General features: G+C 38.7%; 1 protein-coding gene across 1 annotated transcript in view; it reads right to left on the bottom strand.

The window, feature by feature from the left end:
- Otol1 (otolin 1) overlaps window positions 1-19,795 on the bottom strand; it is a 119,109-nt gene that overhangs the window by 8,412 nt on the left and 90,902 nt on the right. Inside the window, exon 2 of the mRNA XM_004652375.2 lies at window positions 2,917-3,288. Within this exon, the coding sequence (XP_004652432.1) occupies window positions 2,917-3,280 (364 nt within the window). The 5' untranslated portion in view covers window positions 3,281-3,288. The remainder of the gene's footprint in view (window positions 1-2,916; window positions 3,289-19,795) is intronic.

Genomic DNA, 19,795 nt, shown 5'->3' with positions numbered 1-19,795 from the left:
ATTTCTTTTTTTTTCCAAGATAGGGTTTTGCTTTAGCCCAGGCTAACCTGGAATTCACTATGTAGTCTCACGGTGGCCTCGAACTCATGGCAATCCTCCTACCTCTGCCTTCCAAGTGCTGGGATTAAAGGCATATGCCACCCCGCCCGGCTGTTTAAACATTTTTATAAAGATTAGTAATGACATAAAATTCCCCACTACTCTTGACATGTGGTAATTATTAACTGAACTAGAGAGAAGGAGGTGACAACATTTTTGTGTGTGTATGTGCATGATATGTGTGAACGTGGACACAAATATTCCACTACATGCATGTGAGATCAAAGGATGACCTTAGGGTGGTCTGCTTCCACTTCATTTTGAGGTAGAGTTTCTCTGAGTGTTTTGCTACTGCATGCACCAGTCTAGTGATCCATGAGCTTCCACTTACTCCTGGCTGTGCCTCCCATGGCAATAGGAATGTTGGAATTACAAATGCACACACCACTTTGCATCAGGTTTTTAAGTAAGGACTGCAGAGGATCAAACTCAGGCCAGCAGTCTTGAAGCTAGTGTCTTTAACTGCTCAGCTATTGCCCCAGCATAAGGAAATAAAAATTTAAATGGAATTTTGTCTTTGCTGACTATTAAACATATCTGAATATTTTCAAAACATATTAATCCAGAAATTCTATTGAACTAGACTAGTGACTTTTAAGAGTAGATAATGCAATCTATGGTGTATGCAGTAGTTGTGCATGTCATGTGACCAAGGTGTGATAATTAAATAAGAAAAATTATAATAATTAGATTTCAGTAAGTTTCTTTTTCTCTTTTATGTTTGTTTAAAACAAGATCCTGTCATGTTAGACTCATACTATTCCACAAGACAAAACAACACTCCTTTCAAACTAACTAAATAACAAAAATGGTTTACTGAGCATTTGTTCCATTCCAGGCATCTTTTTATCTACTCATCTTGATGATTCCATGAGGTCAGATTCATGCTTATCCTGTTTTTGTGTCTTAGAAACTGAGCCTTAAAGAAGATAACAAAGTGTCCTTAGGATGGGATTACAACAGACTCAATGTTCTAAGCTTGAACCAAATGTGGTGGTCCAATACTGCCATCTCATTTGGGAGGCTGAGGTAAGGGGATGGCAAGTTTGAGGCCAGCCTGGGCAACTTAGTGAGACCTAATGTCAAAATTAAAAGTAAAAATTAAAGCTGAGGATGTAGTTCAGTGGTAAAGTGCTTGCCTAACATGCACAAAGACTTATGTTCAATACTCAGTATAATAAATAAATAAATAAATAAATAAATAAATAAATAAATAAATAAAATATTCTGAGTTCTATACAGCGTGTATGGTAGAACCAGTCAAACAGACATATGAGCTCCCCAGACAAGCTACTAACTTGTCACACCTTCAAAATATTTTTCACAGAGATTAGAGGAGAGGCTGCAATCCAAGAACAGCCCAGGACAAACCACCACCTCATTTTCCAGACCTCACCGCATCAGAAGACAAGTCAGTGTGGCAGCCAACTGTTTCTTGGTTGTCTTTTGGGCTTTCCACTCCCAAGCAACTTGACAGCCAAGTAGGACACCAACAGAAGTTCTGATAAATATGACTTTCACAGTGTCATCACATTTCCGTGAACATCTTGGTGTCCTAGGCCACTGCCCATCCTCTTCATTCCTAATCCAGTTCTGAATAAACACTGAGCACATTGCAGAAAAGATTCATACCATGAGAAGAAAACGAAAAGCTCAGTGAAGATGCATCATTACTGGTTTTATAACTAATTTCTTCAGGTATGACATAGATAACACATGGTTTCTTTTTTTAGTTTGGTATTTACATTCTAATCTTAATTTTACTTTAAATTCTCTCCACTGTATGGCATATAAAAGTCAAAATGCATCACCACAAAACAGAGCATATTCATTATGTGTACATTAAAGATACCTGAAACTTTGAAACATATAAACCCAGTGTTCAATGGAGAAAATTTCTAGGCAAGGATACAGTGTTGCTTCAGAATTTCAATGAGGAGCAAACTGAATCCTGAGCTCCATTCTCCACCTCACAAGCATTCCACTTCTAACTTCAGACAGCACTCCAAAAATGCATCAGTCAGTCAGCACATGTGCTTGCCAGCCAGTGGAATTTTCATTTACCTTTGGTAAATCAACCATTAATGAAAACATTCTACCATGCCACTTGGAAAACCTCAGTACCAGGGCTTGGGTTGGTAGTTTCTCACTTGGTTTTAACAACATTGTCCAGTAGGTCTTTCTATAAAATAGATGTGTTCTGTAGCACCTGTGTTGCCTAATACAGTTGCCACTCACCACATGTGGCCATGATCACTGAACTGCATTTCCACATTAAGTTTAATACTTATCAGGAACTACACAGGTGGTTTATGGTTTATGGCTACCATTAGGATTTGTCACATTATATCTAAGCCCATAAGCATTTATTTCATGGCATTCTTGGAACAATGTCACACCCCAATCCTACTCTCTAAGGATGTCCAGGTAAGAGATACAGCTTCATATATTCTCTGTCTCTTTTATGCTGCGTGTGTGTGTGTGTGTGTGTGCGCGCACACACATGTGTGGTATGCAAGAATGTTCATATGTGTGTGGTGTAGGTGTAGGTGTGTGTGGCCAGAGATCCATATCATGTGTCTACTCTAGCATGACCTATTCTTTGAAGGCAGGGGTTTTTGCTGAGCCTAAAGCTCTCTAAATCAGCCACAGGGACTCCTTGTCTCTACCTCTCTGGTGCTGAGATTATAGGAGGGGAGGACACCACCACACTCTGCAATTCACATGGGCTGTAGGGATTAAAACTCAGGTTCTATGCTTACTTGGCAGGCACTCTACCTACTGAGCCATCTTCCCACCCAATAGATTTTCAAATACCTGGTTTTCCAATCTTTCCAGGTTCTCCTTTCTGCCCAGCAATAGGTGAACAACAGTGGCAGCAATTCCAAAAGAAATCAGCTGTGTCAAGAGAGAAGTTTTCAAAGGGAAAGAGAGTGGTGGTGTCAAAGGCAGCATCAAGGGCAGAGGGGTCCGCAGTGGGTTTAGCAAGCAAATCCATTTCTGGAAGAGAGTGCTCCTCTTCTTCCTGAGGGGCGCCACTGGAGGACTGCAGGGACTTCAGCATCTCTTTTCCCTCAGATTTCTTCGTAAATCTGGTCACTGGTGTGCTCTTTGCTACTGTATCCACACCAGCAATAGCCAACATAATTAAAATGGCACAAAACCAAGAAAATATCAACATATTCAAAGCTGAAAGGTAAACAGGAAAAAATACACAAATTACATGAGGTCCAAATGAAAAGTCTAAGTGAGCTAAATATATCCTTTTATGAAAAGATATATAAGGCACAAGAAGTAACAGTATGCATAACATAGAATGATATACTATTGATCTATTTACTATGTAAGTGGATGCTTGAATCACAACAGAATATTTACTTAAATTATTTATTATAAGGAACACTTTGTTTCAGTTCTCCCTCCTCAATGTTACATGTTCTAAAACAGTGTTCTCAATCATTCAAATTATCTTGCCAAGTAGCAAACATGATCTATAATAAGTGCAGCATGACTTAATAGCTCATATACCCTTTGGAAAACAAATATGTATAATTTCCTGACTGACCTCACTCAGATTTATAGGAATCAAATACATTTGTATTACAGGGAGATGAAAAATATTGACTTGAATAGTTTATTCCAGCAAACTCAATTATTTCAAGAAAAAATACTGGTGAGATAGTCTTTAAATCTACTAGGGATAATAGCCCTGTTGTAAGCACACTCTTGGAATCTATTATAATAAATGGAGAGGGAGACAATGAAAATTCATAAATTTGAATAGATGCTATGTCCTTAGTTTTTTTACATGCCTTTTAACTCTCCAACTCTTGGCTGTAGAATTTTGGGAGTTTTTTCTGAAAACTCACATTTATCTTTGTATTACTTTAGTGAGGCAAGTATAGTTATTCTTATTAAGGATTTTATCAATGTCCAAAGCAATATGGTATAAGACTCACAAATGGAGTGTACTATGAGAGTTCACAATTCCATTCCCCATCAACTCCCAGCAGCCTGGTGGCTACTAATAGACAGCAAGGATACAAATGCATGTCTCTGGTATGAGAATGAAGGAGAAATTGGGGCTAGTAGAAAGAGAACACAGATAATGGGGTTGAGGATGGAGCTCAGTTGGTAGAGTGCTTGCATAGCATGCATGCAGTCATGGGCTCGATCCCTACCACCACATGACTGGCCATGGTCATGTATGCCAATAATTCTAGCACTTGAGAAGTGGATGCATGAGGATAAGAAGTTAAAGATCATCTTCAGTTAACTAGAAAGTCTAAGGTCAACTGGGATACATAAAACCCTATCTCTAAAAATAAATATGCAGAGAAAGAGAGAGAGAAGAAATAAGGATGGAAAAATCACCCATTATATATGGACTAGCCTGCACCACAAGTAGCCAGCTTCCATTATCAATGCAGTCAGATCTCAAAATGTCCTCCAAGCTGTCTTTGCATGCTAGGCAGATGACAAACAATTATTCACCTTCACATATAAGGCTCTGGGCCACAAGGAATTATGTACCTTGCCTAAGGCCATAGAATCAATAAATTTTGGATTTAGGACTCAAACCCATGTCTGTTTCATTTAAAAACCTAAACCCATTTACACAAATCATGTGGAATTTATAAGTATGGTATGAAATAACAATAATTCCAATGTTAGCTCAATAGAATAGTGCTGTGGAGGAAACAGATATAAATCAAAGAGAAGAGACAAGGATAGCCCACTTCAGTTTCAACATGTATAAAAATCCAAAAATGCTAATTTTTCTCCAAGCTGTCTTTGCTGCCATATTCATTCATTCAACTACTATTTAATGAATATTAATAATATCACAAGGGTTAGAATCATGGCTTATGTTTGGTGTCATGAGCCATGATCTGTCCTCAGGGAGTCCACAGTCTAGTAAGGAGAAGAGAGAGACAAAAGGAAATAGGAAAATGTAAAAGGCATTTGATCTCTGAATCTTTCCAAAATATAGTCACCTACCCCTATACACATGCACACACATATACAAACCTTCTTCTGCTCCACAAAAGTGAGTATGCAAACATGGTTGTTATGCATCAGGTAGTTAAACCCATTCCCAGCAGACAGATACTAGACCTCAGTGTCCTAAGCTATGGATCAGTTGACCCATATGATAGCATAACTGAGTATGGGAGTGATGAAAAAGAGCAGAAGTAAATGGTTTCTAAACATGCAAAAACCAAAACTTATTTCGGAATTAAACCCAGTGTGAATATGAAGTGCTTCAGGCAAGGCTCACCTGTGTTTGTATCACATAAATTCACTACAGCCTTGATTCTTTTTTGTTTTAATTTTCTTTATTTATTTTCACTCAGAGAGAGAGAGACAGAGAGAAGAGAAACAAAAAGAATGCATATGCCAGGGCCTCCAGTTGCTGCAAGTGAACTCCAGATGCATGTGCCACTGTGTGCATCTGGCGTTACCTAGGGACTGGGGTATCAAACCCAACCCATTAGGCTGTGCAGGCAACCAAGCAGTTTAACTGCTAAGCCATCTCTCTAGCCCAAAACCACTTTTTTTTAGGTAGGGTCTCACTCTAGCCCAGAATGACATGGACCTTTGTAGTACCAGGCTGGCCTTGAACTCACAGCAATCCTCCTGCTTCTTTCTCCTGAATGCTGGGTTCAAAGGCAGGAACCACCATGCCAGCTCAGCCTCAGTTCTGTGTGCACTTTGCACAGTGCATGCTGTCACTTCACACAACGGTAACAAACACTGCCCAAAGCATCTCAGCTCATATTCAAGGTTATTGCATGTCTGAATTACATTGTTTCTACTTGACATAGACAGCTCCACTTTGCTAGGACGAACATCAACCAGACATTTATGGCAGGAAGGGATTTATTTCAAGTTGAAAGATCCAGAGGAAGTTCTGTTAATGGTGGGAGAAGCTGGCTTCCTTGCACAGATCCCAGCAGAGAGAAACAATCAAAGAGCCAGCAAACACCAAAGCAGCAAGTTCGCACCCACAAGAGCTCACCCTGCTTTCCATACCTTTAGGCTGTAATCATATCTTCCCCAAAATAGACTCTTAGGCTGCATCTCATGATCACCCCAACGACACCTCCTCCAGCCAGGCAGCTGGAGACCCAAGTTACAAGCATTAATAAAACATCTGAGTCTATGGAGGACATATGTTCACATGCAAGCCACCTCATAACTATTGCTCTAAAATTTTCTGCTTTATATGAAAACATAGTGGTTTAATTACAGAAAACAAACAACAATATTTTCTGTTGTCACTCATCAGCATATAAGTATCAAATTAGTATATTTTTGTATTGTACTGAGTTAGAATGTTTGATTTTAAAAATTGCTACTTCAGTAGGTGGATTGATTTTCATTTTAAAAATATCATTCAATAAAATTTGGTTTGGAGTTAGAATAGAATTTCCAATAAGTTTTTAAATAACCCTAAGTATACTCCTTCCATTTCATACTATGTATTTATACAAAGTGGTATTCTCGGCAATGAAAAATTATAAAATCAAAATATTAACCAATTCTGGAAAACATTTGAGATACACTACATCTAACAGTATCAAATACTCAGCCAAGATTTAATTATTTATATTAAAATGTACAAGCATATCCATCTCATTAGCTTTGGTCTTCAATACATGGTAAAACTGTATAGATAACAAAGAAATAATTTAAAATAAATTTCTTTGTGATTTATTCCCAGAAAATAGATTTGGATGCCTATCTCATATACCTATATTCTAAGGGTCATATAAAAATATCAAGACTATAAATAAGATGGAGGTACAAAACTGGTTACGTAGCCTGCCCATGATCAAAGTGACAATAAGTAGAGGAGCTGGGATTAAACCTAAATACTATGCACCTTCCACTATGTCATGCTGCCTGAGCATTATCCTTCTGGGAGCTACACTTTGGGCCATACAATAGAAGAAAGCACCTTCCAGTGGCAAGAAAAGGGAAGCTCATGGAAAAGATAAGATTGGCTCTGATACTGGATCACATCCTTGCTATAAAGGGAATACTACATATCCTCCAGAGTCCAAAGCACTACAGAAAAGAATGAACAGAATCAGTGAGTACATGGAAGATGCTCAGTGTCCCTACCTGAGTGAATAAAGTGTCCTTGTATATGTTCCCTAGTGTGGGTTCCCATTCCCCAGTTAAACACAAATGTTAAAGGTTAATGCCCTGTGTATAGTAAGACTATGACCAGAAAGTGAGGAAAGCATAAAGTGCACAGAAAGATAGGAGATTGAGTGCTTGTACTAATCTTACTAATGATGCAGATATATCATTTCTACTTTTGTTTCTGTAAAAACATAAAAACCTATCCAAATAAGACTTCCACAATAAATCAAGAAATTAAAGACTTCTGGTCAAATTTTAAGACCCTAACACAATAAAGCAAAACTTGAATATTTAAGCATGGAGTTTAATGCAAATGTAAGTCTTATGAGAGGAGTTAGAAGTAAAGATTAGAAAAGGGATGTTGAATCTTCTGGAGTAACTAAATATCCTGAACCTTTGTTCTGATCTACAACCATTTCAAAAGCATAAATCTGGGATCATTTGTTTCTGCATTCCCAGTGCCTAGCAAAAGTTGGCAGGTATAGCTCTGTTCTGCAGGGGAAACAAGAGAGGGTGATGGGGAGAAAGTACAATCATACAATGTCATAATAAAATGTCATAAAGAATCCCATTATTTTTAGGCTAATTTAAGAATAAATGTTTACTGAAATGAAGTAAATATAGAATATTGTATTATTTTTCTTGGTTTCTCAGCCCCCCTTGTACTCATTATACCTTGTGCTATGTGGAATTTTCACATTCTTTTACAGAGAAATGGAATCCATATTCTAACTTTTAGTCTAAGTCCCACCACGTGACTTTGGTTAATAAAATAAGGTATATGGGACAAGGTAACCAATCTATAGCCAGCCATGTATGGAAAAAAACTCACCATAGGTTGGATAGTGTATGTGTGTGTATGGAGGGGGTATTCACATGCACACATGTGTGGGATGTTAGAGCTAGTGAAAGTATTAAGTAGAAATAACATTTTCAAACAGTGTCAAGTTGTAGGCACTTTATCATAATGTAGAAGTTATAGAACAAAATATCAGCTCTTATGGAGATCCTATTCCAGTAGGAGAAAAAAATATCATATGGTAAAAAAATAAACATTTCAAGCTATAATAGGTGTTGTGAAGGAAAAAGTAGGAGTACCTAATAAGGAATGACAAGGAAAGCTGAGTGCAGACAGGTAGCACAGAGAGCCTGCCTGAGAAAGTAGCGCTTAGTGAAGGGAAAGACCTGAGTGAGGAAGGCCACTAGTGGATCAGAAGAAGTCGGCCTGGAAGGGAGGAAAAAGGGCTTGGAGTGTTTCCAATAGCAGTATAAGATGACCCTCATGCAAGAGAGGACAGTGAAGACAATATGTATAAGATGACCCTCATGCAAGAGAGGACAGTGAAGACAATATGGCTGGCATGCATGGGAAAGAGAGGAAAAAGCAAGTGTGGATATCTGGAGCACATCACACCTATGGCAACCATAAGGATTTGAGCTGGATAGTGTGTGGAGGATGATCTCAGGTGGGAGAAAGCAATTAGCTGTTAAAGCAATGTAGAAGCTATTGTTTTAGAGCAGGCAGGCAAGAGGTGATGGAGACTTAGAACAATTTATTAACATTATTGCACAAATTAAAAGATCAATCCATCCTCAAAAGTAATCATCACTTTATTCTTCATTTGAATAGCAAATTTCAACTTAGTTAAGTTAGAATTTAAGTTTATATTTTGACTCTAGGAGGTTTTTTTGAATCATGATTTTAATAACTATTACCTTGAGAAACTACAGACAATATGAAAACAAAATTATATTGTCTACATGTGGAAAATTTCCTAAAGAAAATGATTAAAACTAACTTTTTGTATAAGAATGTTAATAGGTGAGAATGATTTAAAGTGTTTGTCAATTTTAGTTTAAAATATAGAAAGAATTAGAGTTCATTTTGTATTAAATAGTATAACCTAGGCATCAAAATGTTTGGATAGAAATGGTGCTAGTTAAAACTTCTAAAACTAGAGAATGGAGAGCTTGCTTAGTAGTTAAGGCACTTGCCTGCAAAGCCGAAGGACCCAAGTTCAACTCCCCAGTAACCATGTAATCAAGATGCACAAGACAGCACATTCATCTGGCATTCACTTGCAGGGTCTAGAAGCCATGGTACACCCATATTCATTCATTCATTCATTCATTCTCTCTCTCTCTCTCTCTCAAAACTAATAAATATATAAAATATTTTTAGGAGTTCCCTGTGTAAACAGTGTGCTTGCTGGTGAGGCAGTCTGGAGAGATTAGGCCAGACACCTGTTTCTGGGCTTCTCCCACCTCCCCAGTCTGGGTTGCCTGTACAGACAGTGTGTGAGCATACACTGTTGTCTGGAGTGAGTAGGTCAGACACCTGTTTCCTGGTTCCTCCCACCTCCCCAATCTGGCTTCACTGAGCTGGTCTGTGTGCTAAAGGACACAGCACAGAGCAAGTAGGCCATATCCATGTGCCCTTGCTCTTCCCAGTCCCCTGGTCCTGATAGGTCCCATTGTGTCTTGCTTGGGGAGGCTTAGTCACTATGTGAGGTGTGAAATCAAGCCTTTTTCTCTGGTATCCTGACTGGCCACTGGGTATCAACATCCCTGTTCACCTGAATAAGAGGATGAATGGGCCAAAGGACAAAAAGTTTCTCCTTCCTCAGTAAAATAAAGAGTCTTTCTAAAATGGGTAGACATCAATGAGATAGAGCCAACAAAAGAAAACTCCACAAGGATGCCTAGTACTATAATGGAAGTCTCCAATGAAATCACAGAGAAATCAATAGAAATTCATTCCTAAAATCAAAACACAATGACCAATGAAACCCTGTTCAAAAAAAAATTTCTGAATTTAAAGCAAAATTGTATCAAATCATCTCCTAGAGCATTCAGCTTTTGACAGTAGGCTTAACTTCACTGAATAAAGTGTTAGAACCTTCCAAAGTGATATGAATAAATTGAAGATAAGTTAAGAAATGGAAGATCTCAACAACTGGTTGATTAAGCTTGATGATCACATAAAAGAATGAACTCCAAGAAGCATCAAGAAAATCAGAACTCCAATTGAAATCATACCTCGAAGAAGAGATGGACACAATGCAAAATAACACAACAGAAAACAAAATTCAAATAGAAATTATAAAAACCACTCTAGAACCCCTCACCAACAGGTACTCATGTGAAAGACAGCCTCTACCTAGACAATAAGACAGAAGAAATAGACCAGGGGGCAAAAAAAAATGTGCTAAGTTCATAAAATCAAGTGAACAGAATATGAGAAAACTGTGGAACACCCTATAATGACCAAACATCTGGATCATAGGTATACCAGGAGGAGAGAACATCCAAGCCAGAGATATCAAGAACATATTAAACAAAATTACTAAAGAAAAATTTCCAAATCTCTCAAAAGAGAGTCCCATGCAGATACAAGAAGCCCACAGAACACCAAACAGACAGGACCAAAGAAGAAACTCTCCAAGACACATCATAGTTAAAACTCTTCACAAGGAAAACAAAGAGAGAGTGTTAAAAGTAGCAAAAGAGACAATTCACAACCTACAAAGGCAATCCCATCAGAATAATATCAGATTTCTCAATGGAAACCCTGAAAGCCAGAAGGGCCTAGAAAGGAACACTTCAAAGTCTAAAAAACTAAGGCTTCCAAGCTGGGTGTTTGGGGACATGCCTTTAATCCCAGCACTTGGGAGGCAGAGGTAGGAGGATTGCCATGAGTTTGAGGCCACCCTGAAACTCCACCGTGAATTCCAGGTCAGCCTGGTCTAGAGTGAGACCCTACCTCAAAAAAACAAAAAAACAAAAAAATGTTGGTGGGAATGTAGGATGGTACAACCACTTTGGAAAGCAATATGGAGACTCCTGAAAAAGCTGACTATAGAGATATCAACCGACCCAGTTATTCCCTTATTGGGCATCTCCCCTAAAACCTTCAAACCACAGGCCAAAGAGATTTACTCAACCATGTTTATAGCAGCTCAATTCATAATAGCTAAGAGCTGGAATCAATCCAGATGTCCAACACTAGAAGAATGGATAACTAAGATGTGGTATATCTACACAATGGAATTCTATACAGCAGTAAGAAAAAAATGACAGAAAGAAATTTGAGGAAAAATGGTTGAATCTGGAACAGATCATTCTCAGTGAACTTAGCCAATCACAGAAGAAAAATAAAAAAAAAATCACCACATAGTCTCACTCATTTACAGCACCTAACCTGAAACTACCCAAGATGCCTTACATACCCAGCAAGCATCTCATGGACTAGACACTAGGATGGATGGGGTGGGAGGGGAAGCCATCAACAGGATGAGAAACACTAATTTAGACCCAAATGGCAATGGTACCATAAAATTCTACTTCCTAAAAGGCAGACCAAATGGCTGAACCTTCACCAGGCCTTTACAGGAAACTCCTGAACCATAAGACACTGGAGAGGATAGGATCAAGTCTAACCTAAATCTTCTACATCTTCCCTCCCTCCATCTCCCTCTCCCTTTCCCTCTCCCTCTCCCTCTCTCTCTCTCTCCTCTCTAACTCTTATATATTAGTTATCTTTTTCCTCATTTTTTTAGTGGGCACTGACCTGTAACTACCAGTACCAGCATGGGGCTACCATCCACAATGAGCTTTTGATCAGAGAAACCTACAAGGTTTCCTAAAAGAATGAGAGATTTCTGTCAGAGTACTTGATGACCCATCAAAGGTTAGTGGTAAGACCCTATTGCTGAAGACACCATATGCAGCTGACACATAAAATGGAACAGCATGGCTGGAAGTTAGAAGAGAGTCAGTCCCCGGATAGTCAGCACGTTTAGTGCCATAAGGTGCTACATGGGCGAATGGGGGAAATGACCAATATCTGTCCAAGCAACTCATGGTCTAACCTACTTAGCAACAAATAACCTGTTGTGATGCCCACACAAATGCAATAGTGGCACACAGCCATGGTGGGGAACCAACTGCTCTTGATTTGGCTAACTGATCCCCTCAGTGGTACAGGACCCATAGCTGAGCTGGGAAACAAGTCAGAACCATATCCAAATATAAGCCCACTCTCCAATATCAAGCTACCATCAATCATGGGCTACAAGAGGGCCTACACCTATTAAACGCTCTATTTAAGAAAGTAAGAGTTATCTCATTTGTCCTGGTGTTAACTTATTCTCTGTTGGAGAATCTGCTTCTCTTTTTCAGATAGATGCAGATCCTAAGGAGAGAGCCACCCCATCATACCTCAAAAGGGCCCGGCTGAAATTAAGGAAAATTGGCGAAACAAGCAAGAGTGCTGTTTTCCTGATGAACCAGATACCAGCACAAGGGGGAAGGAGACCAACACAGAGGAAAAATCAACTCATACCAAATAAGAGAGCCAGAGCCTCAGAGGCCCCCAACACCTCAGCACTGAGGCAGACCAAAAATGAACCCAACATAGCTCAGGGAAATTTTGCGAAAGAGGGGGCAGAAAGTATGTCAGAGCCACATGTTGGGTCATGATATGCAGAGACATTTATGGTACCAATAACTTTGGGCTAACTCCACAATGCATGACCCATATAGCTCAACAAGGAGGGGCCAATGGGGAGGGGTTAGGTCACGGATGAGCCTAATAATTGTACTAAACTGCCTGTATTTGCTGAATAGAAAACTAATTAAAAAAAAAAAAAAAAAAAAGAAAAACCTATGGCTTCCAACCCAAGCTACTTTACCCAGCAAAAATATCCCTCCTAATAAATGGTGAAAGAAAAACTTTCCATGAAAAAAGTCAACTCTATGATTATACAAACACAAAGGCAAACCTACAGAGAATACTTGATGGAATTCTCCACACAAAACAGTCAAACAACCAATCTCAAGAGCCAACAAGAATTAGATCACAATATCCAAGATTGACCAGGCTCAAAATAGTACAAAACACAAGAAAGCACCAAACCCCAAGAATACCTCATTGTGGCAGGGATTAATTCAAACTTAACAGCTGCTCAATTCATAATAGCTAAACACTAATCAACCCAGGTGCCCATCAGTAGATGAATGGATAACCAACATGTGGTATATCTACACAATGGAATTCTACTCAGCAGGAAGAAAACATGACTCATTGAAATTTGTAGAAAAATGGTTAAACTTGGAACAGATCATTCTCAGTGAACCCACACAATCACAGAAAGACAATCATTGCATGGTCCCACTCATCTGCAGTTCCCAACCTGGATCAGCCCGAGTTGCTGACGTACCTGAATAGCATCCCAAGGCTTGGACATTAGGGAGGGTAGGGCATGGGGGAAGGGAAAGGGTGGGAAGACACAAAACTGAACCCAAATAGAACTGGCACCATGAAATCCTATATCCTGGAAGTGAGACTAAAAGGTGGAACCTTCAAGAGTACCTTAGTGGGAGCACCAGAATCAAAGGGCTCAGGAAAGGGTGAGAAAAAACCTAATCTCAAATTTCTCCTGTTTCTCTTTCTTCTCAGTCTTTTTTTTTTCCCCCCTGGTGCTGGCCTATAAGTCCCTGTACCAGGATGTTGTCTACACCCACAGTGAGCTGTTAATCAGAGAGACCTACTAAATCTCCCAAAACAAACAAGACAGACTTCTATAAGAGCACTTGATTACCCACCAGAGGTGAATGGTAAGACCTTACTGCTGAAGACACCATATGCTGTTGGCATGGACCATGGAGAGACCTGGTTAGAATCTGGAGGAGAACCAGTCCCAGGCAATTAGCCCATATAGTGCTGGAAGTCTCTACATGAGCTACTGGGAGAAGTAGCCAAGATCTGTCCAATCAACTCAAAGTTTAAGTGACTCAGAAGCAAACAACCTGACATGATGCTCACACAAAGCAATAGTGACACACACCCATGGTGGGTGACTAGTTGCTCTTGGATTTGCTAACAGGTCCACTCAGTTACAAGAAAACATATCTAAAACTGGGAAACAAGTCAGAATCATATCCATCTATTTTCCATTGTTAAGCTCCCACTAACTTTAGACTATAAGAGGGTCTACAACCTTTTAAGTCTCTCTAAATGGTTATCCCAATTAACGTGTTTTTATTTCATTCTCTATTGGAGAATCTACTTCTCTTTTTTAGACAGGAACTGGACCTGAGGAGATAAAGGACACAGTGTACTCCACCCTGGCCCCAGCTGAATCCACAGAAGAATTGGGGAAATGAGCAAGAGTGCTGCTTTCTTAATGAATCTGATATCAGCACAGGGATGATGAATAAGGATACTGAGGATACTCAACACCTACCAAACCAGAGATCCAGAGGCTCTTAAGTGCCCATCACTGAAGGAGACTTAAAATTCTCCCAGTATGGCTCAGGGAATTTTGCAGAAGAGGAGCTGGAAAGATTGTTAGAGCCACAAGTTGGGACATCTTGCACAGAGCATTGCCCCCCCCAATAATGCATGACCCACAATCCCCATGGGGTTGACCTGCATCCCCAATGAGGAAGACCTCTTCAGAATAAGGACAGGGAAGAGGGAAAGGATGGTACCAACATGTGTTGTTTACATACTAAATATGTCCATGTCTAATAAAAGATATTTTTTAAAAACTTCTAAAACTAAAGTAAGTCTACTTTACATTCTGTGAGTGAGTTTTAGGAGTGAAGAAAGACCTGATGAAGCCATCTGGGTGGTTTGAGCTGAGGTAGACTAAAGGGATTCCTCTGTATTAAGTCATGAAAGGTAAAAGGAAGTACTAAATGATGCCTGAGCTCTAGTGGAGGAATGGAATGACTTTGTATTGAGAATGCTGGCAGCTTCCTGTGACTATCCCATTTAAATAAGTTATCAAGAGTGAGCAGAGAGATAGGGGTAGCTGTCAAGAGAGATCATTAAATCATTAACATTACATCCATTTGATATAGTTCATCTTAAGGAAGCAGGTCCCACAGGAATGCACTGCACAAGGATATGAGAAGGGAAACAGGAAGGAGCCATTGTGGCCAGTCCACCTCCTCCTCCAAGAGCTCCATCCACCAAGCAATCCTCTTTTCATTGTCAAGGCACTAAGCATGCTCTCTATACTTGGCAACCACAAGAGAGTTTTTGATGAGCTGTATGCTCAGGCCTCAGTTCTTTCAGTACCCTTTGAGAGACATGTTTTTAGGGTTCAGATCTTGAGTTCACTTACAAATACATTGTATGAAAAAAAAAAGAAAGGGAAACTTTGTAAGTCCAGATTTCTGTTTCCCCATTTTGTTTTTAAGGGTAATTTCAGAGTGATTGCAATCAGCTCTGATAGGCTATGCACATCCCCATGTGGTGATAGATGCAGCAATAGCACCATAATTTCTATTGTCCAGTGGGAGACTCTTCCACTATCTAAATTCATGAATCCATTACAATTTTATTAAGCACGTGGCATATAACAGTTCATTCTAGCCAATGAAATGCTTCTTATATTTGACAAGTATGCAATAAAATAAAAACATATTCTCAGCTTTTTTCTGTCTGATGGAAAAAGATTGGCTTCAGATCAGAACATAACATCACAATGAGTCCTGCTGCAAATGTGGGTACTTTTCCTATTTATGCATGCCCCTTTTATAGTTCTTTCTCTTCTCTTCTAACTCTTCTTTGAATCAAAGTAGAGGTCAGAAGGTAGAGAGTTACAAGTGGCAGTAAAGACAGTGAAAGAGAGAAAAAAACTGGGTAGAGAGAAAGAGCTGCACTGAAAAAAGCTGTAGAGCTAGGACAGGACCAATGAGTAATTTGGAGGACTGGTTGGTGGAGGGAAAGGATGGGTGAGTACACAGGTTAAAATGTAGATGGTCTTGAGGCACAAAAATAGACTCTGATTCCACATCTTCACAACCTAAAAATAAAAGCCTTTAAGAATGGGATGAAGCAATTGCAAGAAATTATTGCTACTTGTTTTCATGGATTTCTCCTCATAGAAATTCTTGGATATACCTATTATACTGTTTTTCTCCTTCCCCCTCCTCTTCTTTTCCTTCTTCCTTCCTCTCTTCCTCTTCCTCCTATTCTTCTTCTTCTTCCTTCTCCTCCTCCTTCTCCTTCTTTGTGGAAAAGAGATTGGGAAAAGAGACAGTATGAATCTGTGAATGTGTAGCTTGAGAAATGAGCCTGAAGTAGAACTTGCTGACAGAATAGTCCACTGGTTGTAAAAGAGCAACAGGTAACTCTGTGAGGAGTAAGGGTGTGAGCTATGTGGGAAGTCTCTATCGTTTTTACTTAATTTTTCTGTAACCTAAAGCTGCCCTAAAACACAAAATCCACTAACTTAAAAACGAAAGAAATATAGCTGAAGGATATTAACGGATTTTTTTTATTTACTTATTATTTTATCCATCAAGGTTGTAAATGCAAGCCTAAACTTAATGTCTATCAGATATTTTTGTTAAGTTAACAAAAAATTCCATGCTAGAGTTTGGCAGGGGACTGTGTTAGCAACTCTCTCTGTGAAGTACAGATTTCACTGAGACTTTTCTACGTCCTTCTTTTTTAAGTTTTTATGATTTTTTATTTATTTATTAGAGACAGAGGGGAAAGAGAGAGAGAAAGACAGAGAGAATGTGCATGCCAGGGCCTCTAGCCACTGTAAACGAACTCTAGACTCATGCGCCACCATGTGCATCTGGCTTACATGTGACCTGGAGAATTGAATCTGGGTCCTTAGACTTCGCAGGCAAAAATCTTAAGTACTAAGCCATCTCTCCAGCCCATCTACTTCCTTCTTCTTTTTTTTTTAATTTTTATTTATTTATTGATTTGACAGTGACAGAGAGAGAGAGAAAATGGGCACTCCAGGGCCTCCAGTCACTGCAAACAAACTCCAGACACATGCACCCCCTTGTGAATCTGGCTAATGTAGGTCCTGGGGAATCGAGCCTCAAACCAGGGTACTTATGCTTCATGGGCAAGTGCTTAAATGCTAAGTCATCTCTCCAGCCCTCTACTTCCTTCTTGATATGAAATTTTTAGTCATTCATTAAAGTAAGTCTAACCAAATCTGAGAAGACCTCTCCACCTTTCTGGAGACTAACAGAATGTTATCTGTGAGATATTCTTCAGTAGAGAACATCAAATGAGCTGAAAGTTCCCAAAAAGGAAGTTCTATGGAAGCTTCAGGATGCAGAATCTGGTCAACTGGTGCGCTTTAAAAATAAGGGGTTTGCTTTATGAAGCAAAAGCTGGTTTATGAATACAGTGACAAATTTCAACTTTGCATTTCTAGCAGATGAGCATACATTAAGAGGCTAGCTTCTTGGGGTTGAACCACGCATAAAGGACTTAAGTATGAAATAGAACAACCAAGCAGAACTTCTAAAGGCATGGCACGTGATAAATGTTTTGATGTACAAATAGTTCCAGTTACCAAAATTCCATTTGTCATTCATTTCTACAGTATATAGGATCCATACACAAGCTTGTTTTGTCTTTTTTTAATCTAGAAATATTTAAATATACACCAATGCCCAGAAATATAAATACCAGGATAATCAGACATCTAAGAATGCCAATAAGATAAATAATATACAATATAATTAACATAATACATCTCGAATGATATTCATTCCTCTCTTGCCCACTAGAACCTGAACTAGTTTCAGAGCTGTTTAGCACCCTGGATCAAGGTAAGAGCAGGTCCTGTCACGGTCAAAATAAAATAAAATAAAATAAAATAAAATAAAATACGTCTAGGCTTATAAATGGCACCTATAAATGGGTTCTTTTTCTGTCTCTAGTTCTCAAAAATCTCTTAAAAGGCTTTGATAGCCCTTACCACACATAAAGCCATTTTCACTGATCTTAATTATCATGAAAAATGGGCAAGAAACAGACATATAGCAATCTCCTGGGCTGTTCTGGCCAGCTAATCCTCATACTTCCCTGCTTTGTTCCACCTCTCTTATTGGCATGAGGCTTCAGGACTCCATCATGGAGCTCAGTTAATAAAAGATGCCCTGAGCCTGGGTCATTACCCACCTCATGAACCTAGCTTCCGTCCCCACTTACCAGGTCTCAGTGAGCTACATGAGTTAATTTTATGCCTTTTCTAGTTCTAAAGTATTAAGATTCTTTACCCATTAAGTCCTGGCTAATCACAGTGGGTTTCCAAGAATTAAATACTGTTTTACCCTCATTTGGTCACTTAGCCCATGACCTGTTCTAGGACTTCAGAGCCAGCCTCTGGAATAGTCTGCCTGTGGCAGTGGCTTGTGAAGCCTTTAGAGGTCAAGGGCTCTCATAGAAAGAGTTGAGAATCCCAGACTAACGGTTATCTGATAAGTAGCAGATTTGATACCAGCCCAGAGACAAACAGAGGGGACCTTGTCCCTGAGGAAACTACCAAGAGGTTAATGCATCATGTAAAAAAACAGCAGCTACTTCTTCTTCAGGACAGCCATGCCATTTAATACCCCAAAAGACCAAGGACAAAGAATGGCATTGTATAAGCACTGTAACTCAAGCAATTAGCCAGGTAATGGTCTGTGGGGTTCATTATAGCAGAATGTCAATTAAAACACTTGGAGGAGATTATGCAAAGCACTTAGATTTCAAATCTTATAAACTACATAGTAAGACTAAATTAGAGTAAATGTCATATCATTAACAGTAGGTAAATGAAAATAATTTTTTTCTAATATGGACCTCTGCCTAATATTTCATAAATCTCATAAATTGAGCAGAGCATCCAAGTGTCTAGGCTTTATTCAATAATAAAGATAATGGGACAAAAAATGCCGTGTTGACTTGAATCTTTGTTCCTACCTTTGGCCTAACTAATTAATGCCTCGTATATTTCTAGGTAATTGTTTTCTAAAGATTCCAAAATATACTTATACTTATTTTATACTGGATTTCTGCCAAGGGACTTCAGGAAGAAGGGAGAGGAATGGATAAAATATGCATTTCAGAAGAAAAACTATTTCTTAGAGAAATCTTTAGATGAGCTTTCTTCTGTTAATGATTTACTTGCCTGAATTCATTCTCACCGAAGCATAGCATTTCTTTCTTTCTTTCTTTTTTTTTTTTTTTTGTCAGTGCAGATGATAGTAGAAACCCTGACTTCTTCAAATTAGAAAATAAATGACAGAGATTTTGATGAAGATTCTAAATGCAAATAACATTTGGCATCCAAACAGATGGCCATAATGATTTGTCCCAAATAATGACTAGGAGGAAGAGCATAATATATAAAAATTAATTCTTATCTTAAAAAGCCTCAAGTCAAGTTAACATTACAGTTATTCATGAATTATAAATCCTTTACAACAGAGAATGAAAATAAAATTACCAATAGATCTACATATATAATGTTCCACTAATTCTATCATAGTGCATATTCAATTGTTATTATTCACATTGCTCTGGATAATATGACAGGCATACCATTTCCTTAAAAGCAAAATATTTTTCCCTTTACTAGTTAATTGTTATGAAAGAAACTACACTTTTAATGCAACTGTGTATATCAACCTAACTGAAGAGGTATCATGCTATTACCATCCAAACAAAACTTAGTCTGTAATGCCTTCACTATGCATCATCTCTGAAAGGATTAATGACTAC

Source organism: Jaculus jaculus, chromosome 11 (genome assembly GCF_020740685.1).
Source record: "Jaculus jaculus isolate mJacJac1 chromosome 11, mJacJac1.mat.Y.cur, whole genome shotgun sequence".
NCBI classification, from domain to species: domain Eukaryota; kingdom Metazoa; phylum Chordata; class Mammalia; order Rodentia; family Dipodidae; genus Jaculus; species Jaculus jaculus.
This window is presented reverse-complemented; position numbering and strand designations above follow the sequence as displayed.